Source organism: Grus americana, chromosome 5 (assembly GCF_028858705.1).
Source record: "Grus americana isolate bGruAme1 chromosome 5, bGruAme1.mat, whole genome shotgun sequence".
Taxonomy (NCBI): domain Eukaryota; kingdom Metazoa; phylum Chordata; class Aves; order Gruiformes; family Gruidae; genus Grus; species Grus americana.
Window position 1 is genome coordinate 30,661,945 of NC_072856.1, and position 24,599 is coordinate 30,686,543.

General features: G+C 35.2%; 1 protein-coding gene across 6 annotated transcripts in view; it reads right to left on the reverse strand.

Annotated features, from left to right (window-relative positions):
* UBR1 (ubiquitin protein ligase E3 component n-recognin 1) overlaps window positions 1-24,599 on the reverse strand; it is a 72,285-nt gene that overhangs the window by 17,638 nt on the left and 30,048 nt on the right. For 4 of the 6 annotated variants that reach the window (XM_054826465.1, XM_054826464.1, XM_054826469.1 and 1 more), the window contains 19 exons: window positions 24,035-24,215; window positions 21,752-21,813; window positions 21,435-21,545; window positions 20,868-20,933; window positions 20,611-20,712; window positions 19,941-20,004; window positions 19,389-19,513; window positions 18,395-18,447; window positions 17,257-17,359; window positions 16,692-16,740; window positions 14,514-14,668; window positions 13,470-13,569; window positions 11,636-11,745; window positions 10,210-10,299; window positions 8,450-8,637; window positions 6,511-6,716; window positions 3,238-3,331; window positions 620-772; window positions 98-195 (listed from right to left, as the gene is read on the reverse strand). In XM_054826465.1, coding sequence (XP_054682440.1) covers window positions 98-195; window positions 620-772; window positions 3,238-3,331; window positions 6,511-6,716; window positions 8,450-8,637; window positions 10,210-10,299; window positions 11,636-11,745; window positions 13,470-13,569; window positions 14,514-14,668; window positions 16,692-16,740; window positions 17,257-17,359; window positions 18,395-18,447; window positions 19,389-19,513; window positions 19,941-20,004; window positions 20,611-20,712; window positions 20,868-20,933; window positions 21,435-21,545; window positions 21,752-21,813; window positions 24,035-24,215 — 2,110 coding nt within the window. The remainder of the gene's footprint in view (window positions 1-97; window positions 196-619; window positions 773-3,237; window positions 3,332-6,510; window positions 6,717-8,449; window positions 8,638-10,209; window positions 10,300-11,635; window positions 11,746-13,469; window positions 13,570-14,513; window positions 14,669-16,691; window positions 16,741-17,256; window positions 17,360-18,394; window positions 18,448-19,388; window positions 19,514-19,940; window positions 20,005-20,610; window positions 20,713-20,867; window positions 20,934-21,434; window positions 21,546-21,751; window positions 21,814-24,034; window positions 24,216-24,599) is intronic. The other 2 variants (XM_054826467.1, XM_054826466.1) reach the window with 1 other exon arrangement.

Below are 24,599 nucleotides of genomic sequence, written 5' to 3' on the forward strand. Positions count from 1 at the left end.
TGTATTCTTTATTTGAAGTTTTCTGTTGGTATTAGTTAAAACATGTACTGGCATATTAGATATCCCACAGAATAGCTTCAAAATTAAGATAACAAACCTTTAACATTTTTCACACTGTAGCCCGATATCCTGACTGTGATAATCTCCAGCCACCTAGCCAGCGACAGAATTTGAGCTACTGCCTCTGCATCCTCACTGAAAATAGAAATAGAAAGTAGGTTTTACTTTAACACTCAAAGAATCACCTTATTTTTAAAAACAGAGGACACATTTACATCAAAACTCATTAAGTCTGTATTTGCGCAGTTTTGCTGGCTTTGTAAATTTTGAGCAAAATGTACAACATGAAGTGTCAGGCTAAATACTAGATCTAGGTACTTTCTCATTTGATATCAGCTCAAAAAAAATAGCCAAATAAAAAATGCCCTTTAAAAAAAAATGTTGACTGTCAAAGCAGTACATTTGGCTGAATAGTCAATAATGAGATGTGCAGTCTTTTATACAGATTAGGAAGGTCAGCCTGAGTTTTCCTTCCAAAAATTTTAAGAGTCAACCCGCTCCAAAGTAATTTCTACTTTTTTTTTTTTTTAATTAAAGGCTACGCAATCTAGTAATTCACCTGTTTATTTTTTGAGCCTGCAATGGAACAATAGGAATCACAGTATTGCACAGAGATTTGCAAAGTGGACAAAGATACTCTCCGTTCTCCAAGTCAAATATCTGTTCAACATGCAGACGTTGTTGAAAGTTCAGCTGCATGGCTTCAAAGTACCTACAACATTGAAAAGGAAAATTACTAGAAAGTCCAATGGCTCAAATGTGACATGAAAACACATGTTCAAGTAATTAAAAGTGTTATTATATATCAAGTACCTATTCAAGCCAACAAACAAATATTTTCCTTTGATTTACAACTCTTTGACATGTTTGAATGTGAAAATAAAATAAAACCTTTGAACACATACATAAACTCACGCAAAAATGCATGGTATATAACATTCGTGCAAAAATGATGGGAACTTTTCCTTGCTTTTAAGATTCTTTTAAATTTCATTAACATTTTTACAGACAAGCAGTCCTTAAATTTTCTACTCTTCTCTCACATCATCTTCAAAACAACATAACGTTGTATCTAATCTCTCTCATATACAACTCATTACAGTAAGTTTGAAACAGAGATTGTATGTATTTTTATTTAATTTTAGGAAAAACTACTGGTATAATTTAATGAATGAAAAATTAGCTATTCATGGCAATGACTGAGCCTCATGACTAGACAATGGAACTGTAGCCTTCTTTTAACAGGAAGGGAGGATAATTTATATTACAATATCGCACGTGAGCTATTTTAAACTTAAAGGGAAACTAAGAAATAACTATGATGTTTTTACAAGTTTCATTACAATTTTGCCCCTTCAGTGGATGCAGTAAGCCTTCAGATTTCATTAATGTCTCAGTGGTATTATTAGGAACAAAAAAAATCCAACATTCAAATCTTCTTGCCTGGATACAAGCAACCAAATTCAGTACTAATGTTCAGACCGGGTATGTAGGATCTTAAAGACAGATATGAAATTATCCAACTTCCACACTAAGGTAATAACTAGATCTTTTTTTCCCCCGCTTTAAATCATACATCTTAAAGGAAAAAATAAAATCCCATTTATGTAATAAGAGAAAGCGTGCATGCAGGGGCATCTGCAGCAGTTCTAATGATTACAGAATATTTAGGAGAGTATTCTGTTACAATCAACAAAAATATACATTTATTTTCCCACATTAAAACAACTTTGTTTTTGCAAACATCTCCTCTTCCTCATACATGGCAACAACAAAGATATTCCATTCATTTGAACTCGTACTGTTTTAGGGAGTATTTTGCAGTAGTTTTAGGCTGCACAGATACTCTAGAAAGGTGTGGCAGGCATTGTGTGGAGGAATATTAGTAAGTTAGAATATCTGTTATGTAATAAATAAAAGACTATACTCAAACCTTCTGTGCCATCCCGTATGAGAAGAGCCTGTTGTCCATTTTAATCCCATTTACCCATAGAGCAAGTCATCTTTTCTTAAAAAGAGCAAGGGAACTGAGCTCCACTGTTGCACTACTTAGATCTACGCAGATGTAGATGGATCTGCCAAGAGCAGATGTATTATACTCAAGGAACATACTTCCGTATCATTTTAAGTGTGTGCACCTATTTATTCTGTACTTATGTTTTATTGTTAAAAAAAATACACAAAGAAAAGTAAATTATAAGCACTAGAAGTTTAGTCAGATTTTTTTTAAAGTAAAATGGCACAAGTACAAACAACAAACCTCAAGAGATTGTACATATCATACAACAATATAAAGTAGAGAGTTGGGTCATGCAATTGCAAGCTATCTGTGATAATACTTCAGTGGGATTATTTCTATTATTATTTCACAGTATTTATCTTGTTTAGACTTACCAGACCTATGTGGAGTCAAACACAGAGAGCATTAGTTTTGCTCTCTGTAATCCTACAAACGTAGCTGCAACCAGGATGATTATATTCTGCAAACTAAGTAATTTGGTCTTAATATTTCAGGTTGCACTCTAATCCAACACACTTGGTCTAAATTGGTCTAAACTATAGGCTCCCCCAAACAATAGAAATGCAGTCAAGTTTTTAAGCACTGTATCAATTCTTCCCTCTTACTTTTTATTAAGTGTTTGTTCACCAATAAGGGAGGAATGGAGGGTGGGGAAGAAATATTGGTAGATTTAACCATTCATATTCTATTCTAAATGCCAGATTCTCACCTAAAGACTCGCTGGAATAAGTCAGCTTCATCCTTTAAGTACTAACCTGGTGACAGACTTTCAGTGTCAAAGTACTGTTGCTATAGAACGCTCACCTGGAAGACTCCTACTGGTTCTCATTGGATTGCTAAAACTAAACCTACTAGATGTGGTTTCTTTTTCTTGACCAATTTTACCCCATTGGTTTTATTTGCATAAATTAGTAACCCTTAGAGATTTTTCTTTGGATCGTAGAAGGCACTAAAAATTTTTGATGATGATTTTCTTCATCAGGTCAAAACTTCTCTTGTGCCATATTTCATTTTTAGATGAGTACAAATAGTTTTGACTCCTTAATTAAATATCCACTTACTGTACTGTGTTTTCAGTGTGCACTTATATGTTTTGGAAAATAGATTAATTAAAAAAAAACCCCACATTAAAAGGCTGCAAAGAGACACATCCTTACTTCTGCCAGCAGGCTGCATGCATCACATGTCCACAGCTTCCTGTGTGGGTCCCACAAGGTAGGTCAGGGTGCATGAAAAGAGGATCTAGTGTATCTAGAAAGACACAGCAGAAAGAAATTACTGAAAGAACAATAATAACGTAACGTCGCATCAGTATGAACAGAAATGAATGACAGTATACACAGAATGCAAGCCTTCAGATTTTATTTTCCCACAGTTCACACATTAAAATTCCGCTTGGCTAGCTTTCCCAGACCAATACTCCAGCAAAGTATCACAAAGACGAAGCCCACTTAAACTATGGAAAGCTTTCTACTAATTATGAAGAAAAAGACAACAAAATCCAAAAGCAATAGTAAATTGGTTAAAAAAAGAAAAAAAGAAGAAGAAAAGGGTTCTTCAGTACTAGAATAGCTCTGTGGTTAGATTTACTATCACTGAAGTTTTTAATGTGCTTGTTATTGTGTTTTTAAATGAAAGAAAATGAAACTACTAAGGACAAGAAAGATTACACATTTCTCCAACTAATCCAAACTCTCGACATGAACAACACTGCTGAATAACAAAGTCAAGTCTATCTTTTACTAATCTTGTAAAATTCTTAACAGCAAAAACATTGTGAGAAAGTAATGGTGTCTTTGTGCTGCATATACACTCAAAGTGAGATTCCATTTTCCCCTTAAAGATATTTAATAATACCAAACTGAGCAACAGCAGTCCTCCAAACCTCATCTGGTGGACTGCTTATGATTTTGAACAGATACACCTGAATTTGACAAAATGAAAAAAAAAAAAAGAAAAAAGAAAAACCACAAAAAACCTACCACTCAAATTGCACTGAAAATATAATTCTATTTGACAGCAGCTGAAGCTGCTCTAAATCAAATATAGACCGAAATAAGAGAGTGAACCTTGGTATAACACTAATTTGCCACTATCTGCACTTCTGTGGGAAGAAGTTATTTTTCCACTTATTTAGATGTCCAAAGGAAAAAAAGCTCTCACAGGCCTTCTTCTAACTGATGAGCTGCAGAGGACCACACAGTAGAGAGTAAGTGCTATAAATAATATCCAGAAGTGGCTTTAGGAAAAGGAACTTCATTCCCTTCTTTTTTCGATTATTTCAATAGCCCACCATGTCACTGCAGAAAGCTTACAAGTGTATCTGACTACAAGAGCATAGGATTTAATTTGTACTTCAGAGTACCAGAGAAGAGAGCAAAAAGAAGGATGCAATTACTACTTGGCCTAGATAAAAATTTTATACAGCTGGCTCAAAATTGCCATTATCAGTAGTTCGCTGTTAAAAAGAACAATGGATCAAACAAGAGTCTGCCCTGGGTCTAGGACTATTCAGTAGTTGTTAATGACCCAAAGGAGGAAACACAAAACATCATCTAAGTGAAACAACTTGGTAAAGGTTTGCAAGCATGATAGAGAATAGGGTAATATCCTATAGAAATAAAAACCAATGCTGAACTTCCCTTTGCTTTAGAATTCTATTTGATAACATTCAAGAGCATCCTTCTAAATTAAAGCAGGAATAACAAACTGCACAGAGTTTAGGGCTATTTGCTAGACAGTAACATTATTTAAAAAATAGGAGATATTGTTCATTTTGCTCTATGAGTTGTTCATTAATCAACAATACCTTGTTATAAAACAGAAAAAAAAGCCATATTTAAAAATAAGTAGGAATTTAAACTACAAGTGGTAACATCCTTGCCATGCAAAGGCAACAAACTAAAAAACATCTTGAGAGCACTTACAGACCTCCAGTTTTATTATTTTTCAACACTATGGGCAGATACATAGACAATGTATATTGATTAATAAATATATAATAGATAACAGCAATTACAATTTTTATCTGTGTTAAATATAATTCAATTTACAGGGAAAAATATCACTTTTAACTTTTTATTATTATTTTAATATTATAGTGTGCTTGAATCAAACAAGTAGTTTTATGATGAGATATATATTCCCCTTGGGGTGATTTCAGCCAAACAACATTTGCCTAGGCCATGTATCAAGTAGAACAGAGTCAAAAATTCTAATACACATGAGAACAAATTAGCTTACATTCTCCTTACCCACAAAACCAGTTATCCTGGTCAAAGAATTACGGTGGCTTACTGAGTTCCTTTCTTGACAAATCCATTTTTGACATTTCTTACTGTTTTATTGTCTGTCTTTATTTTTTATATTGTCTTATAAACTAATAATAATTACTAACATCCAACATACTTGTTGGCTGGATGGAATACTTGAATTTTTAGTACTTTCTCATTTCACTTCCTGGGGGGTTTTTTTGTGGGTTTTTTAGACAAATACTTGTTTGCCTTTCTTAGCCTGCTGAGATCTCAATTATCTTCTATGCATCTTAAAAAATAAATAAAGATTACACTGAAGACAATGGCTTTGATAGTACTTTCAATATTATTTTAATATTTGCCAAGGTAAGTTATCTAGATATTGTTTCAACTTTTCTTATATTATTTTGGACTGCATTTCTCTCCTGTTAAAACGAAAAGCCATCAAGCATCTGACCATGAATTATAATTAATTTTCTTTTTCAAAAAGAAAGCTAAAAAGTCAGTTAGTACTAAAGTTTTCCCTTTTCCTTCTATCTATTTTCTATCTTAAGTAACTGACCAAAATCTTTCTCATGTTTAATCAGCTGTTACTCACAAAAAAAATTCTGGTTGGTCTTTGTGTTTCCTGCTAGCAACATGCTATCATTCGGCTCTAACTCTTGTGTTTCTATTATTCTCTTGTATTTTTTTTTCCATTCATTGGATGCTATCATATGATCCTTTCTTATGCTTTTCTATTTTTTTATGTTGCTGTTCTTATAGCTTCCTAGACATGAAAAAAACCAACAAAAAACCCCAAACCCTCCTGAGGCTGCCATACTGGCCTCTGATAACATTCGTGTATTTGGCCATATTGGGAAAGTTTGCCGCTGTACTCAAATAAATAGGAACTGTTAACATTCTTGGATTTTTCCCCAGAGTGACCACTCCTACCAAATCTGTAAGTTCTGTAAAGCATTTTCTGATTTCCCAGAGACAAATCAAAATCTTCATACACTTCTCATTTTTAAGTTTTAAAGCATGGGTTTTAGAACAATTTAAAAATTTTAATTTTCTCTTTATTATGTAGGGTAAGCCACTTAGCAATCTGACTGAATACAGAGTTCAATTAGGTTCAAAGGGTATGAGCTCTAGGTACAGAAATGCTTGTTGTCTAAAAGAAAAATCACATACCCCCTGAGAGTTCAAGAATTCTGCGCCTATTCTGAGTTAAGGCAGTTGATTTCTGGACACAGGCAGATAATACCATGGCAGCACTTTCCAACTTTACTTCCTGCTCCTCCTGGCAAAGAATACAGGTCAGAACTTCTTTCTCAGCAACAGATGGACCTCGTTTGGGACCCAAAGCGATTTTAGAGTAATCAATAGCCAAAGACATGCTGTAAGACCATAAGTGACACAGGTTAAAAAAAATCAGATGGATTTTTCTAAACAAACTTATTCTTCCAGACATATAAAAATGTCATATACTACTAACATTTCTGATTTTATACCAAAGTCCTTTACAAAACCAAATGATGACCAAACAATGAAGAAACACCTCAATCCTCACTAAAATGCAGTATTCTTTAAAAACAGGAAGTGGAAGCCAGTTAACAGAGAATAACACAATGAAGTGGATTCAGACAGCAGGAAATTCAGGAAGCTGTATTCAATGTAGAATGGATTAACTATACTTTAGTCTTACAGACACATTAAAATTGTTTCTCATTCTTGAAGAAAACATACTGAAAATGAATGCCACCACCTTAATTCAATGCTTTGTGACTGTCCTGGTTCCAGCTAAGATAGTAAATCTTCTTCCCAGTGGCTGGTATAGTGCCGTGGTTTGTATTTAGGATGAAAATTACGCTGATAACACACTGATGTTTTAGTTGTTGCTAACCAGCGTTTACAATTAAGTCAAGGACTTTTCAGCTTCCCAGGTCCTGCCAGCGAGGAGGCATGACCCTTCCACAGGAGGTGCATGAGAAGCTGGAAGGGGGCACAGCCAGGACAGTTGACTCAAACTGGCCAAAGGGATATTCCATACCATATGATGTCATGCTCAGTATATAAGCTAGAGGAAGCTGGCTGGGGGGCAGCGATCACTGCCTGGGGATGGGCTGGGCATCGGTCAGTGGGTGGTGAGCAATTGCATTGTGTAGCACTTGTTTTGTATATTCTATTATTATTATTTTTTCTTCCTTAGCTGTTCTATTAAACTGTCTTTATCTCAACCCACAAGTTTTATTGTTTCTTCCATTCTCCTCCCCATCCCACCAGGTGGGGGGGAGTGAGCGAGCAGCTGCATGGTGCTTAGTTGCCAGCTGGGGTTAAACCACAACAGTGACACAATAAGCTTCCATTGTATTTTTTTAAATATTCCTTATTCCAGAGTTCAACAACGATTTATAGAACACAATTTATTAAAGATGAAAGCACATAATTTATTTGTACTCTTTTTTTCAGCAGATATCTTTATTTTCCTTATTACTTTTGTGCAGCCCCAATTAGACCAAAATTGTGAGTTATATTAGGTATACTATATTGTTGAAGCATCTCTAGAACAGGAGCAATCCATACCAACAAAACTATAACCAATATAAACCAAACATCTTCAGTATGAAATCAGATTTTAAAAACTAACAAACAGAAATATCAGCGACTTGAGCTAGAAGAAGCATATTTTCTATATTGCAACTTAACCTTAAGGCATATATATTGGCTTTCATATTCTTTCCAAATTAAATACTTAAATTTTCATATAAGGTAGACAGTCACCTCCAAAGTTACAGTGTTGTCAACTCAGCAGTTTTTTAATGACATTTTTTCAAATGTTAAGCAATGTTAAGTATCCACCATTTGAAGAAATAATTAATTTTCTTATCATTTATCTTATGCTGCTCTACAAAGTGAGTCCACTGTTCTTATATTAGCATACACATGCTAGTTTGCATGTAATTCTGTAACAGAAGATGACTTAGAAGTAAAGACAGACACAAGTTTGCTGACTGGAATAACACAATCTGCCCCTTGAGCGAACTTACAAAATTTTTATGTAGCATAATGAACTTGTGTAGCAGGTAATGAACTCTTCCCATCAGAACTCGGGATGCCTTTTTTTTCTTACCTTTCTTCCTCCATAATAGCATCTCCTTTCCCCTGTGCTTCCAGTGTGTTTTCATACAGGAGCTTATGGGTTTCAATGAAATTCCTCTGCAGTGCAGACATCTGGGCCATTATCTTCTGACGGTGCAACCTAGCTGCTTCTGCCTTTCTCTTCCGCTCAGCTTTCTCTTTATCCTGAGAGGTCTGTGTCTTACAATCAAAGAGAATAAAGAAGTCACAGGCAACAGACAACATCAAAAAATGAGAATAATCTTTTCCCAACTATATGCATTCTAACCACTGACATCAAATTCCTTAACTGACAAAACTAAGTAAAAAATAACTGGTATCTGAAAAATGTAAAACTAAAATCTAGGTTCATTAACCTAGTCAGAAGATAGAGATTTTGAGGGCTTCACCAAAGGTCACTAGTACAGTCCCTTGCCCAAAGGCAGGATCAATAATACCTGATCCATTTTAATTAGGTGCTTGTCTGTTCTTAAGAAACTTTAGCGAGGTAAACATCACAAGCCTCCTTCAGTGTTTTGTTATTCCCCTCATAAGCGAAACACCCACTGAGTATTCTGTATTTCCCTAACAGCAATTTAAGAAAATTTTATCTTGAACTATCTATGGACAGCACAGCAAACAGATTGTTCCTACGTTTTTGTGGCAGCATTTTATGCATCTGAGGATTGTAATTTCCCTTATTCTTTATTGTAGACTGGAAAATTAATCTTCTTCCAGTATTTCCTCATCTATGATGTTTTCAAAAACTATAAACAAAGTATTTATATGCTTTGGAAATTCCAAAAACACAGGTAGACTTAATTAAAACATACAGAACCTAATTCCTCTCATTCAATTACTTAAGGCACAAATTCAACGTAATGCACATTGCTTCCATTCATGATACCATTACTTTTTAAGGAAATGAAACAACAAATTGCTCCACAAGTAGTGGAGCTGTAAGAGTCTCATTTCTTACTGACTTTTCTATTTTGTTCCCTTACCTTACCAGATATCATATGACACCTTTCTCAAAAAAGAAACACAGCATATGCTGTGGTGAGTTTAGAGCTATGCATGCAATGACTAGCCAAGAAATTGTTTGGCAGCAAGATGTTGCCAAACAGAATGTGTAAGAGCAAACTGGCTTGTCTTTGCACACTATCTAAGAGTAATTGTATTATTCTTTCTATTCAACTGCCAGTTTAAAAAAACAAAACACCTCATTGGACTCCAGTAATCTTTGAAATCTCCATTTCACCATGTCGTTTCACCACTGGATTCAAAAGTTATTCTGAGGGAAGGGGGTAGAGACTGATACACAGACAGAATAATCACCTAAGCCCAATGTCTTTACACAATCATGGCAGAGCAGATTAACCTCTTGGTAGGTCACATAAGTTACAAGACAATTTTAAGTGGATTTGTATTTCTAATTATTGCACAATGACAATGGAAAAGGTGATCAAATCATAAAGATAAGAAATGGAGAAATGAACACAAATTACTTATTCACCCCCTCAGTTGTTTCACTTAACTTTAAAGTACAACCAAAACCACGTTAGCTGCTGATAATTCCATGAAACATGCTTAGCACTAATATTTTTAATAAATGAAATTTATCTTAGAACCTAAATCCTATTTGTAGACAATATGTCAGAAATTAGTATTTTAAAAATTATCATTTTAGGTAACTATAAATTTAGGTACAGTTTTGAAAATAGTCATTCAAACATTAAATACAAGGCTTTCATTGAACTTTTTAATTATTACCTCATCACCTTTTGTAGCTTCTGAGCCTGATGTAGCTGCTACTGTTGTCAAACTAGATTTTTCTCTCAATCTTTTCACTGTGTCAAACATCTAGGAATAGAGACTTAGATGTTAAAAATAAAATTCAACTTGGCTCTTACTACAATATAGACAGAATTAAAGCTCTTGATATTTAGTTTCACCTTTTTTTCAGATTTTCAAATGGATTAAACCAACTGCCATACTCCTAAATAACAAAAACATCTGAGACCATATGTACACTCCTGTAACACTGCTGTGTCTGCATCCTCAACCTGACAAGCACTTCTCAGTATGAAGGAAAGTAAAATTCTTCCAAATTTCCCAGCTTCTAGCACTAATACTGCTAAGCAGCTATAGCACCTGTACATCAGAAGAATGGTCAGAGACTGCTAGCTTATTTCAAGTAGGTGAGATGTAGATCATCCCATTGAAATAGTCACTAAAATTATGCAAAAACCTATACATCTGGAACAGAGAGCTTTCCAGCATATGCCCAGTTAGGTAAAACTGAGCCTTCAATTTTCATTTACTACTTTCTCCAGCTACCTTTAATAAGCATCTTGAAGTTTTGATAATATTAAATATTCTACATTTACTATACGCATCATTAAAAAGTTAAATATACTTTTTAAAGTACATTTTTACTTTTGCCCTTAGAACTTTAGAATAACTTCTCAAAATAAAAAAAAAAATCTTTCAAACCTGCCTCCCTAATGTACCAGAATAGTCCAATTTTAGTAGCTGAGGATAGTTTTGGAACCCTACTATGGATTCTTACCCTCTTTTCCAATAGCACTGTCTTCTATGTTTGCCACCTAAAACAAGAAGCCACTTGAACAAGAAGCCCAGAATGGAACAGGACAGTAGCGCTAAGCAGTAGTACTAGGACAATTCCTGCAAAGCAGAAGCAGCAGCCTCCTATGTTAGAGGAGGCGTCATAGCTCTAGAAGTTTTTCTCATCTCTTACTGGGTAAGGGCAGGGAGCTGGATGGAAAAATTCTACAGGTCAAATGTACAACGTGGCCATCAGTCAGATCCATCTGACTCAAGTCTTAATACAAGCAGCTTCTAAAAAGCTTTCCCAATTAATAAACTTTTATTTATCACTTGCTGTTATTTTATATAAGGAATAAAGTTTATGTATAAAAATGTCACTACTGGAATGAATTATTTAGCAAAAATTGACCCAATACTTGAAAGCAGCAATAGCAAATACAATGACTGTATTAACACCGTATTCAAGAAACCTCATCTTATCTGGGGGAAAAAAACGTTCCAACCGATTAAGCTTCTCAGGAAACCACTGCGGTTGTAAACAGTGAGTTATATGCAGGAATCATAACATCTTTCATAAGTGCTTTCTAAATTACTAAAATCAGATCGTACTTATCTCCCCCTTGTGTACCTGCAGTATCCAATTGACTGTGTCCTTCTGTGCCTCTAACTGAGGAACTCTCTTTAATTTTTCCAGAAGCATTAGCACATTCACAGCATTCAAGGCCGAGCTTCCCATTCCTTTACAAAGGAGAGAAAAATAGAAAAGCATGGGTCTTCAGGGGAAAAAAAACCCTCAACATTTTAATATATTTACAACCATGGACATGCCTTAAAATATTGCTAACTATATAACACACATACATGAACACAACCTGTGTAGTTACATTGCTGTTTTAATTTCATCTGTTTATTCCAGTTAAATGTAGTATAATCTTTCCCCCTTGTACATCAATAATTTTTGCTACTTCTAAGAGCAGAAGTACAGAAAAAAAACAGACTTGTCTCTTACTTCAAGGAGATGCAGTAAAGCTCTTACAGCCTACATAAGTTTTCTAACAGCTCCATGTGCACAAGTTTATTTCTATCATAAAAACTATTATAATTACAGTAATTATTTGCTTCCTCACACCTTGGTAACAGTTCATAATGTTTTAGGCCATTGTCTAACACAAGCATGCTTTAAAATTGAGACCATTCTCTTCAATTATATTTCTTTTGCAGTATTTTCCATTTGAAATTAATTTGCACAATTTTAGAAGTGAGACAAATACGTTACAAAATATTTTTTTAAAATCACTTCTCAATAAGAGTTTTCTTACAAAAATACTGATTATCTTTGCATCTCTTATGTATAAATGGGGTTTTGGTTTTTCTGGTTATGCAAAACTAAAGCTGGCAAAGAATTCTCTAACATCTCAATTGTAATTACTTTCAGTGTATTCCTATACACTTCTTAAACAGAAATATGTTCAGTGTGATGATAATATTTCTCCTTGCTCAACAGAAGAAAAAATTAAAAATAAAAAAAATGTGAAATGGGAGTGTTTTTCAAACTCAGTGACACCTCTTTACACAACACTTTTGCAAAAACTAAATAAAGGCAGTTCAGTAGCTTTAGGTATTTACTTATGTAGGAGGTATTTAAAAGACACATAGATGTGGTGCTTAGGGACGTGGTTTAGTGATGGACTTGACAGTGCTAGGTTAATGGTTGGACTCGATCTTAAATGTCTCTTCCAATCTAAAAGATTTATGATTCTATAATTTTGCTTCACAATCCTTATCTCTGTTTCATCTCTCAAGTGACAATTATGTTTAGCTTAATAATGGAATTTTTACTTATTTATTTTTTACACAGTGAAGCAGAAACTCTAGATAAAATGGAAGATTATTTAGAAAAATGTAGATTCTGACTCACTTTCACTAGTCTTGAATGTAAGATTAGAAAGTGCTGTGTAGGGACTTGGAAAAGTAAAGAAAAAGAAGGAAAAACAAAACAACAACAACAACAAAAAAATCACACTTCATAGCCACTAAGTTTTGCTTCTATTATGACTACCATAGTAAAAGACTTTAACTTGCAGGTAAATCAATAATTGCACAGCTCAGGAGTACAAGAGATAGAGACAGCACGTAAATACACTGCCATTTTTCAAGGAGTTCTTAGCTTCCATTTCATAATGCTCTTGCAAAGGAAGAACCATTTTCCGTTACTTAACACTAGTATTACTCTTCCATTTCTTTCCCAGGAAGAGAAGCACATCAACTGGGAACAAAGGAGGCTAGTCCAAATCTGTTTTCTTGCTTTTTTTAAAAAAATATTTTAGCAGGTTTTAATTCTATAGCAAAAAGTAAATATTTTCTGACTAAAATCACTGAATACTTTCTTCTAGTTTATTTTTGTCCTTAGAAAATCAAGTTAGCCTAACTTACTCTGCCCTCTTAAAGAAAATGAAACATACGTGTTGCTTTGTGATAAAAATCAAAGGTTACTTCTTCTTCTGGAGACTTCTGTAACTGCTGCTTCTCTTCTAGTAACCCTAAAGAAAGGAGATGAAGCACCTAAAAAAAGAGGAAAATAGTAAATCTCATTCACTGTTAGAGGTCTGGAAAGCTGGCACATAAAATAAGGATGTTTGATATAGTTCTGCACTGTATGCTGATTATATCCATGATGCAACACAGAAATGAGAAAAAGTGCAGAGATTGTACATGGAAAGTGAAATAATGCAGGATATAATTTTCCTGCATATTACTTGCACTAAAACTAATAAACTTGCACACACTTTACATTAATAACATATGAATCTTGTCATGTTGCTGATAGAAATCTATGAATATTTGGTTAATTCTATAATCCAAAGATCAGCGGGTAAGGCAAGGCAAATAAATCATCTATGCATTCTAATTAACAAAACTGATTAATTCAACCAGTCTGTAAATTCAGGTCCTAATCCTATAAATATTTAAAAAAAAAAAAAAAATCAACAACGTCAGTAATTCTTTTTTTTTTTAAGCATAAAGTCACTGTGGTAAAATGAAATGTTTCAATACTTACAAAATGATATTATTTCATGACTGAGACTCAGAAGACATTTACATATTTGGAGACTTTGCAGCTTACAAAATGAAGCAACTCAATTTCTTTAAGATGATCAAAGGGTTACTTATTTGCACATGACATTTCAAGAAAAAGATGAGGTAAGGAGAATTACATGTTGAAATAGCTTCAGTGATGAGGCAACACAGAGGGGAAAGCAAAATAGAAAACTGAAGAATATTCCCAGTTTAATACTATTGTGTTTCACATTTCTATTTTACAGTGGAGATAAAGAGTTAGATATATTTTCTTTTCCAGTAAAATTTATAAAAACAGGTTTGGGGACAAAAAGTAAATTCTTATCATTCCAAGTTAAAGTTTATCTTTACACGTTTTGATCTTATCATAAGCAGTTAACATGGACAACACAGGAATGAACACAGGAAGAAGACCAAGCTAACCATACCATTTGGATCATAGCTTCAGTCCACAAGTGGGTTTCCAGTTCTACTGCTCTCTGAAGAATGGTCCGCAGTATGTGCATCATAACGTCACAGTTCAGAATCCTCACCACGTTGCTGAATGCAGGACTGAAGTCTGGAGGAGGTGGCGGCAACAATGCTAGAAGACGGAGATGTGCAAATGTATTAACAAACTGGCATCTCAAAGATTGTAGGCAAAAAGTAGAGAGCACAAACATACTAATTCCAGTGAAAGAACAGCTAGACCTTCAAATTAATAAAGCTATGCTTAAACACAATTGTTCACCTAAGTCAGCTTTCGTCTTTAGCAAAACTAAGTACTTTTATTAAGTTCTTATATAACATGCATGCAAACTAAGCTAAACAATCACAAGTACTTAATTGTATCTGTAAATGCAAATCTTTAACACTTTGCACTGCCTTATCATTTATGTATCACTAATAAACATAGAGTGTTTGTGTTTTACATCAGATATAAAGATTTCAAGTAGTTAAACAAGAGTAAGCAATGGATCTTCCAGAGTGCAGTGTCTCACATGACAGTGTCCCATGCCTAATAAGACTGGAGCTCTAAATTCTTGCTGCTGCCGGGGCATTCTGATCATTTCCAGCTATGTACACTTTCTGAGCTAAAACTGGAACTGTGAGATGTGGTGCCTCACCCAGAAGCCACCTGGTATCTTGGCACCTACTAACAACAGCAGCTCAATTAACACCGCAGCCTTTCCCTACCTGGAAGCATTGACTTAAGTCTTCTTTTGGTACCTGGATGCCTATTTTCAGAAAACTATGAATGCAGTCTCTGAAACCATCAATCTTTTGACAATTTAGACTGAATGAATTATAGAAAGTTACTGACCAAGACAACACAGCCACATAAAAGCATATGCACAAAGTATTTGCAACAAAATGGGTAGCCTCAGGGGAATACACATCAGTGTAAACAGTTATCTTTGTATTTTGGAACTGTATTATCTGATTGCATAAACGTGAGTTTCTGAAAGTTACATCTAAATATTTGCACTTTTAAAGAGTTCTACAAAATAAACATCTCTGCTAACATTTTAAGTTGCTAAAGTGAGCAAGGGGGAAAAAGAGAAATTAAGTACTATTGAAAATCTGTCAACTGTATAAAATAAACAGTGGAGGAAGACACCAAAAGTAATCCAAAGATTTTTTTTTTCTTCCTATTTTCCAGCTGTCATAATCTTCTGAGTTACTTACAACTGAAGGAAATTAATTTTTTTCAAAGAGAATGTGGTACCTGATTTAACGTGTTCCTCCTAGATGCCAGTGCCAATTTATTCTTTTTTAGTTCCACAGTTTTTCAACTGAAAGGAACTCAAAGCAAATAAAATTTACTCAGAATGAATTTTAACCATCTTGGGTATGAAATGGTGTAGTGCCCCTGATTGTACACAAAAATCGGAACACACTTTCAAGTAGGAAGCAAAGATTAAGGTATTCAAATGGAAGGGCAATCTGGAAAGAGAAAAATAATTTTCTGTTGCAACTCACAAAATCAGGTGATAGCTGATTTTTTTAAAGTGTTCATTGCACTTACTCATTCAGCTTACAAAGTCTTCCTCAAATCAACTCAATTAATGCTCTTGACTTGAATGGGTAAAAGTAAACTCAAAAGGGGAAAAAGCATTTGTGTTACAACAGAAACATGGGGTTTTATTGTTACATGTATTTGCAGCTTCTAAAAAAGAAAATTTTGATTTATAAAACTTAAGTCTCAAGCCACTTACAGAATGGCTATGAGCACTAGTTCCTGTGGCAACCTTTTCTACATGACATTATTATGTCTCAACATTGTGCTACTCACAAAAAATAAACTTTTGGCTCCTAGTTAGTCCACCATAAAAACTCTAAGTTGTTCACTTTGTCAATGTGTACTATGCCATGTTTATTTGTCTACATGAAAATTAAACTAAAAATTCCAAAACTCCTATCTTTTTGTGTTAAAAAAAAGAAGAAAAAAAAGAGAAATGTCAGGTGCTAATTAATTACAATTAATATAAGTCACAACAAATTTCATATGAAGTCAACTATCCATGATTAAGTCACAAGACATCTCTCAAAGCTCATTTTATATGCACATCTACATACACTACTGAATTATCACATTTGTTGAGTCATCAGTTTCAAATTTTTACCTTCATCTCTGTTTTCTTGTTTTCTTCTTTTCTTTTGTGTATGTTCAGCCTACAGAAAAGGTAATGTTGTTATATCAGCATGTCTACAGAAGTACGCAATGAAACAATGAGAAATCCTAAACTAGAAATGTAGCAAGATACACAGCCAATACTTGGTCATATAATTAGAATCTTGTCTTAAATGTGTTTAACAACATAGTATTTTGCATTTAAATTTGCAGTAGAGAGATATAATTGCACATACTTGCTTCCTCAATAAGAGTTATAAAACCAAAGTTTGGGGTTTTCCAGCTCAAAGATAATTCTTATTATGTTTTGTTCTTAGCACAAACAGTTAAGAGAGCTAATAATAGAAGTCACCATAAGAAAATACTAATCCAAACCATACTACATCAATTTGTATTAACAATCTTAACTTCATGAGAAGTTTTGAAGTTAGCTGCATACTCTTTACTGAATCTGTTTCTTTAGATTCCATTAATTCCTTTGATTCAGCAAAATTCTTTAGACATTGATAAGTATGTACTGTTTTTTAACCTTTGAGAGTGACTCTTACACTGCTTACCTTGCTGTGCTGGGTCTTAGTGTAATGATAAAAGAACATATTGAACTCCTTCAAGCACTCATCTTTCAGTTCATAAACTCCATGGCCAGACACACCCGGTTTCCTTTCAGAGAAATATTTCATGACATACAGATTAATAATCTATGTTCAGCACATCTTTGAATGTAAACAAACCAGTAACACAATTTATTTTCCAAGGAAGTGCTAATAAGAAGTAGAATCATGATGGTTGCTTTATTAACTTATAAAGAGCATAGAGGGAGTACAGTTATCAGTCTTTAATTTTCAAGACTGTTTACTACTGTAAATCCTACTCAGCAGTAAAATATTTCTAGTCTATACCATCTACAGCACACCATATAGCCTCTGACAGGTAAATTCTTTTTAACTTTATGGCTTAGAATTTCAGACATTGGATGTTACTGCATAAAATTCATTACTTTCTTTAACCAAGGTACAAAACAAGTAATACAAAGAGCTACTTTCCAGCCAGTGAGATATTTTTTGAACCTTCCATATAATTCCCAAAGCAAAATTCCTATGTACACCTATAGTTGCCCTTGATCAAACAAGTGAGCCACATGAAATTTAAAATAAAGTATACTAAAATAATTAAAATTGCAAGGCATTTTTGTGACCAAAATAGCAGACATTTGAACTAATTTTTCTCAACTGCTACAATTCATTGTTCTACATTTGCATATATATGCGTATGTGTGTATATATGTGTGTGTGTGTTAAAAAAATTAACTCCCATCTGAAAGTTACAGCAAATTAGCAACTAAATAACATCTAAACCAAAGATTAGGTGGTGATCGTCAAAGGTACAATGAGTTGTTAAGGGTCCCAACCATCTTTGAAATAAAATGAAATTCTGAAGGTTTTCCCACTAGGACTTGAGATTACTAAACTCCTGAGAACTCCTCAAACTGAATTTGAAGAAAGAAGGGGGCAAAAGGAGAGAAGCAGCAGCAGCAGCTTCGGCTATTCCATACACTTTCCTATGCATATTTGAAAGTGTATATATTTCAAGACAGCAAAATATTAGCTGAAGAGAGACTGTGTAGTGCAGCTTGTTTATAATTAATATAATCTTATTCCACATTTAAGCTACATATAAAACAATTTAAGAACTTACTTAAATGTAGCCACTTTATCAATTACATTCTCCAAGCCAGTTTCATTGTTCTCCTGGTAAAAAAAAATTAGTTTGAGATAAAAATATATAATGATCCAAGTATCTTCAGTATTATGCTAGCTATAACAACAATAGACATATAGATTTTGATCAATTCCCTAATTCATGAATTAATATATTTTGCCCACTGTTATTCAGAAAGCAGATATTGACAAGTTACAAGGAAGTACCAAAGACAGATAATACTTTAATTTAATCATGTAAAATTTTATTTATAACAGAGCTAATCTCCAGAAACAGAGCAGTCCCTTACTCAATGTCAATGTAGGGGAAAACAGAGTTTTAGTCTCTTAAAACAGTGACTGTTGATCACCCACTATTGGCTTCCGATAATATTCTAGGCTATTTAATTTACAATAAACCTGAAGGTTTTTGCATTGATTGCCAGCCCTGAAAACAGGCTATAAAATCTAATCCACATCCCTCTCCTTTGCTTCAATTGTAACAGTTGGAATAGAACGACGTGGAAATCTGTGCTTTCAAATAGACCTGTACAATATTGGACTTCCACTGGACCTGCACAGGTTTAAGTGATCAAAATTACAGGATCAAATTTATTGATGGTACACAGGGCAGAATGGAATCCAGCTGCATGGTCCTACAGGGCCAAAAGAGAAAATAATATAAACCTTTTCTTTTTTAATCTAGGAGAACTACAGCTGAATATTCTAAAAAATTCCACCTTTTCATCAAAAAACACAATCCCCATACAAGCCTTTTCAGATCAGACCATACTTGCATCCATGACATTTACCTTTACATCAGTAAAGTGCGTAAGCTGCTTTGTCATGCTAATTTATAATTCTGAAACCAATGTTTGAGCTTTATATCAGAAATAAAATGCTTCCATATAAAGGTATGGAAGCTAAAGAAGAAAAAGACATAAAACAAGAAAAAGTAAATTAAGCAAAAAAGTAAATAAACCAGGACTCACATTTTCAGGCAAGGACTTGGTAATTGCACTGTGAGCCATTGGTTCAATACATAACAGATGGATAATTTCTCTCATGATAACATCTTCTTTTGTCACATTACTCACTCCAGGCACATACCTTTCCCCTACCAGAGTGAATCAAAAGGAGAAGAATGGCAAATATGACAGTTATAAAGCAATTCTGAATTTTGCACAGAGGTAATGCTATTGCCAGGATATTTCATAGTTTAAGTTTGCATTCGCCAGAAACCTATCCCAAGTGTCTTGAGAGGAAAAATGTTTTTTAGCCTAGCTTCCCAACAAAATGAGCTGAGATGAAGTTTCTCTTCATATTCTACTTTAATAGTCAATTATGAAGTTATCTAACAGATTTTTTCACTATGCAATTCTATTGTTTCCAGTTGACAAATACTTGTGTTACTCAACCATCTATTTAAAATAAGCATTCTCCAGTATCCTCTCCATACCATCTATGTTAAAGAAAGTCATCAAGCCTGTTTTGTCAAACTGTAATAATCTATTACAACAACAGGAGAGAGAAATGAAACTTACCCACAACATAGATGAGAATCTGTAGCATCTCTTCTATGAGCACGTTACATTGTTTGATCAAATCCTATAAGAATTAAAGAAAACAATTTAAAAAAAAAAAACCAAAAAAACCCCCCAAAACCCCCAAAAAACAAACAGGCAAGAAAATCTGTCAAATGACACTGAGCTCAGCATTCAGATGCACTACTTTGCTGAAGCACTGTACTGTAAGAAGAAAATTCCATTCTAACAAGCTGGAAAAAATGCCTGGGCTTGTAGAGGAGATGTTATTCTGCAACTGAAGTGCAAGATTCACATACAGGAAAAGAAACAACAATGCATCCCAAATGAAGGGTTATATGAAAGTTCAAGACTCAAGAAGTAGCACAACAATACAAGAAACTTCCAGCCAAAATAAGAACACATATTATGGCTTATAGAGAAGTCATTTACATGGATTTTGGCAGATGCCCTATGAAAGAAAGGTCAAGGAGGGCAAAACCTGTTTACTAATTTTGAGTAAGCCTCTAAAAATTCTGAATACAAAATCATTTATCTACCACTAGTTCCTGTGCTGACTGACTTTTAGTGTGGTCATAAAACGCAGTTATCAACAGTAGCTAGTTTTTCTTATTAATGTTCCATAAACTGAAAGCAAACAAACGAATCAGTAGAAATACTTGCCACTTACCTGATCTTTGGTGGGCTTGATCTTTTTGAAAGCATCAGCAAGCTCGTATCTCTGCAGTATCAGTAGGAGGAACTGGTTTGGATCCATAAGAGATGCACCTATCTATCAAAAAACCCAAACTAATATGAACATCAGTTACTATTACAGTTCATTAATTATGAAAAATACTCTTTTCCCAAAAGAAATATTTAAAATCATATGAACTTAATTAAAATTAATTCCATGAGTCAAGTAAGCAATGATTCAGAACATTATACCTGGAGCATGATGATGTCTTTGTCATACATCTCTTCTCTGCATTTAACATCTTGATAATAGAATACCTGAGAAATAGGAAAACAAAATTTAGGTAAAGTAATGCACTATCACACGTGCATCAGGTCATGCCTGAGGCCTTTTTAAACTTTACAGCACCTTTACTGAGTAAGGGGAAGTCCCATGTTTTCTTTCAAAACAAACATATACTTTGATGGAAGTGAAAAATGTTTTTCTACCTATCCAGAGAAAGTCTACGCTGTACTTCCTCATACCTCCTTCCAAGACAACACAATGCTAATGGCTGCTATTCATTAAGGTCAAAACATCCTCCTTCTCCTACCCCAGTTCTCAGAGAGACAATTCTACAGGGGGCTACCAATATTTACTCTGATTTGACTACAGGGTCTTGTGAAAGGTAAACACAGAAAATTTCTGCCAAAGGAAAAAGAAGTGAAGCCAAATCCTCAAAGTGAAGAAGTTTTTCTTCATATTGAGATGGAGCTTCCTGTGTTCCAGTTTGTTCCCACCGTTAGGACCAACTCACTACTGAATATTGTAGGGAGTACCTGGCTTATCAGGGAGAGCCCATTCCTCCTCCACATCTCTGCAGCAACCTGAGCAACCAAGACAAGACATCGCAATGGATATTCTACTAGCAGCTCCACTTGAAATTCTTCCTAGAATTTAAAAAAGAAGAAAAAAATCAACCAAGAAAAAGTCTGTGAGGGATTTTAAAAGTGTAAGTCCTAATGAACAAAGACACATTGACAGCTGCAAAATAACTTGTGTGTGTGTGATGAAAAGTTACAGGATATAATTTTAGTCTTTTTCCTTCCCAAAGTATAAATTGCAAGAAGCAGGGAGGGGAAAAAAAAAATCTTACAGGAGAAACAAACTCGTGCAATCTTGAGATGGTTCCAGTCTTGCTTAATCGTACATGAAGACCTAAAAAAAACCAAACAAGCAATTAGAAAATAAATCAAAATCAGTAAAGTCTCTCCTCCAATCCATTCTAAATGTCAGCTAAATCATCTACCACTCAAAGAATTACAGAAAAAAACCTCAAAGTTTATTTAGGAAAGACTTGTTACCTTTTTTTTTTTTAAAGATAGAAGATCTATTACATTATCACAAGAGTTCTTACCAGTCTTACAATTCATTATTTCATGAATAAATATATTCATTTAATGGATTTATTAAAACAATTTAAATTGAGATGCTAAATACTATTAGCAAAATTTTAATTTCACATTTAAATTGTATGTCAGTAATAACTGAATTTCAAGACTACAAGGCTTAACAGATGGTATCTTGGTATGAAATGATGTTGTAAAGAATGTACAGCTTAATAATAGCATATGATTTCATTTGTAATCTAGAGAAAGTGGCTATCACCCACTGCTGTGGTCCTTTGTATTCTGACAGGAAATCTGTCCTGGCATGCTGCAAACACATGTCTTTTAGGAGGAGCATTTTAACAGTCCTAAGATATATGTAGCTGGAAAATAAATTCAAGATACAATAATAATGAATGTTCATTTAGGCAAAACAGGTACATGGAAAATAAGGAGGTGATTGGTGACAGCCAACATGGCTTCACTAAGGGCAAATCGTGCCTGACAAACTTGGTGGCCTTCTGTGATGGGGTTGCAGTGTCAGTGGATAAGGGAAGGGCAACTGACATCATCGACCCAGACTTGTGCAAGGCATTTGACACTGTCCCGCACGACATCCTTGTCTCTGAATTGGAGAGACATGGATTCGATGGATGGACCACTCGGTGGATAAGGAATTGGCTGGATGGTCGCACTCAAAGAGTTGTGGTCAACAGCTCAATGTCCAAGTGGAGACCAGTGATGAGTGGCATTCCTCAGGGGTCGGTACTGGGACCAGCACTGTTCAACATCTTTGTCAGTGACATGGACAGTGGGATCGAGTGCACCCTCAGCAAGTTTGCCGACGACACCAAGCTGTGTGGCGTGGTCGACACGCTGGAGGGAAGGGATGCCATCCAGAGGGACCCTGACAGGCTGGAGAGGTGGGCCGGTGCGAACCACATGAAGTTCAACAAGGCCAAGTGCAAGGTCCTGCACGTGGGTCGGCGCAATCCCAAGCACAACTATAGGCTGGGCGAGGAATGGATTGAAAGCAGCCCTGAGGAGAAGGACTTGGGGGTATTGATTGATGAGAAGCTCAACATGAGCCAGCAGTGTGCGCTTGCAGCCCAGAAAGCCAACCGTGTCCTGGGCTGCATCAAAAGAAGTGTGACCAGCAGGTCGAGGGAGGTGATCCTGCCCCTCTACTCTGCTCTTGTGAGACCCCACCTGGAGTACTGCGTCCAGCTCTGGGGGCCCCAGTACAGGAGAGACATGGAGCTGTTGGAGAGAGTCCAGAGGAGGGCCATGAAGCTGATTGGAGGGCTGGAGCACCTCTCCTATGAGGACAGGCTGAGGGAGTTGGGATTGTTCAGCCTGGAGAAAAGGCAGCTCTGGGGAGATCTAATTGAGGCTTTCCAGTATCTGAAGGGGGCCTACAGGAAAGCTGGAGAGGGACTGTTTATCAGGGAGTGTAGTGACAGGACAAGGGGTAATGGGTTTAAGCTGAAGGAGGGTCGATTTAGATGAGATGTTAGAAAGAAATTCTTTACTGTGAGGGTGGTGAGGTACTGGAACAGGTTGCCCAGAGAGGTTGTGGATGCCCCCTCCCTGGAAGTGTTTAAGACCAGGCTGGATGAGGCTTTGGGCAACGTGGTCTAGTGGAGGGTATTCCTGCCTGCAGCAGGGGGGTTGGAACTAGATGATCTTTAAGGTCCCTTCCAACCCAAACCATTCTATGATTCTATGAAATAGAAACAGAACCACATAAATTCAAATAGTCCAGAGAAAACTGAAGATCTCATTAAAACATGAAACTTATTTCTTGCCTGCCTTTCTTATCTTCTTCCTGTTTAAAAAATGTTCTCCAACCTCCATGGCAAATGTTTCTTTAAAACATTTTCCCTTAGTGGGACATCTGGGGATTAGGGTTGCCTGATTGTGAGAATGTTAAAAAGTCAGAGAGCGACTGACCTGCGAAGCACTTAATCTAAATGCTTTCTAGAATAAAGAAATAGAGATGGATGATAAATGTAATTGAATTAGCAATCAAAACAAAACACACCACCTACCTGCAAGAGTCCTAGACAGTGGTAAATGTATGCTGACAGGATCTGCAGACACTCTGTAAGGTCTGCTCTCCAGAGTATGGCCGCACAAGTGAAACACTGTCTTTTCCCGTGAGCGGCCATTTGTGCTGCACCTCATCACAGCTTTATGACATTCCCTGTATGCCTTGAGCAACAGCTCTTCCTAGAATTTAAAATAAACGCATAGCGTTGTATTTAAAAGTCATACACATGCATTAGAATTCCTCATTTGTTTTTTCTAACAGCATAAACAGTTACTAAAAACCCACAATATAATTACTACTCTGTTTCTTAATACTGAGAAGTACTGGACTGGAGCAGTGGAACATCCACTAAAGCTAACTAAGAATACGCTTCTGTTCAAAAAAGGCTGCTCTGCCAAATGCTCTGAAAATCTATCTGCTTATTTAAGCTGCAATATGTTAATATTTGGCATAGTTTGCACCCCTGAACTGCTGAAGTTCTTCCTTTCTCTCCCTACTGAGAAAAAAAGAAACTCACCTCAAAATATCCTCAACAAATTTTACAATTTCCCCTCTTTCCTCAA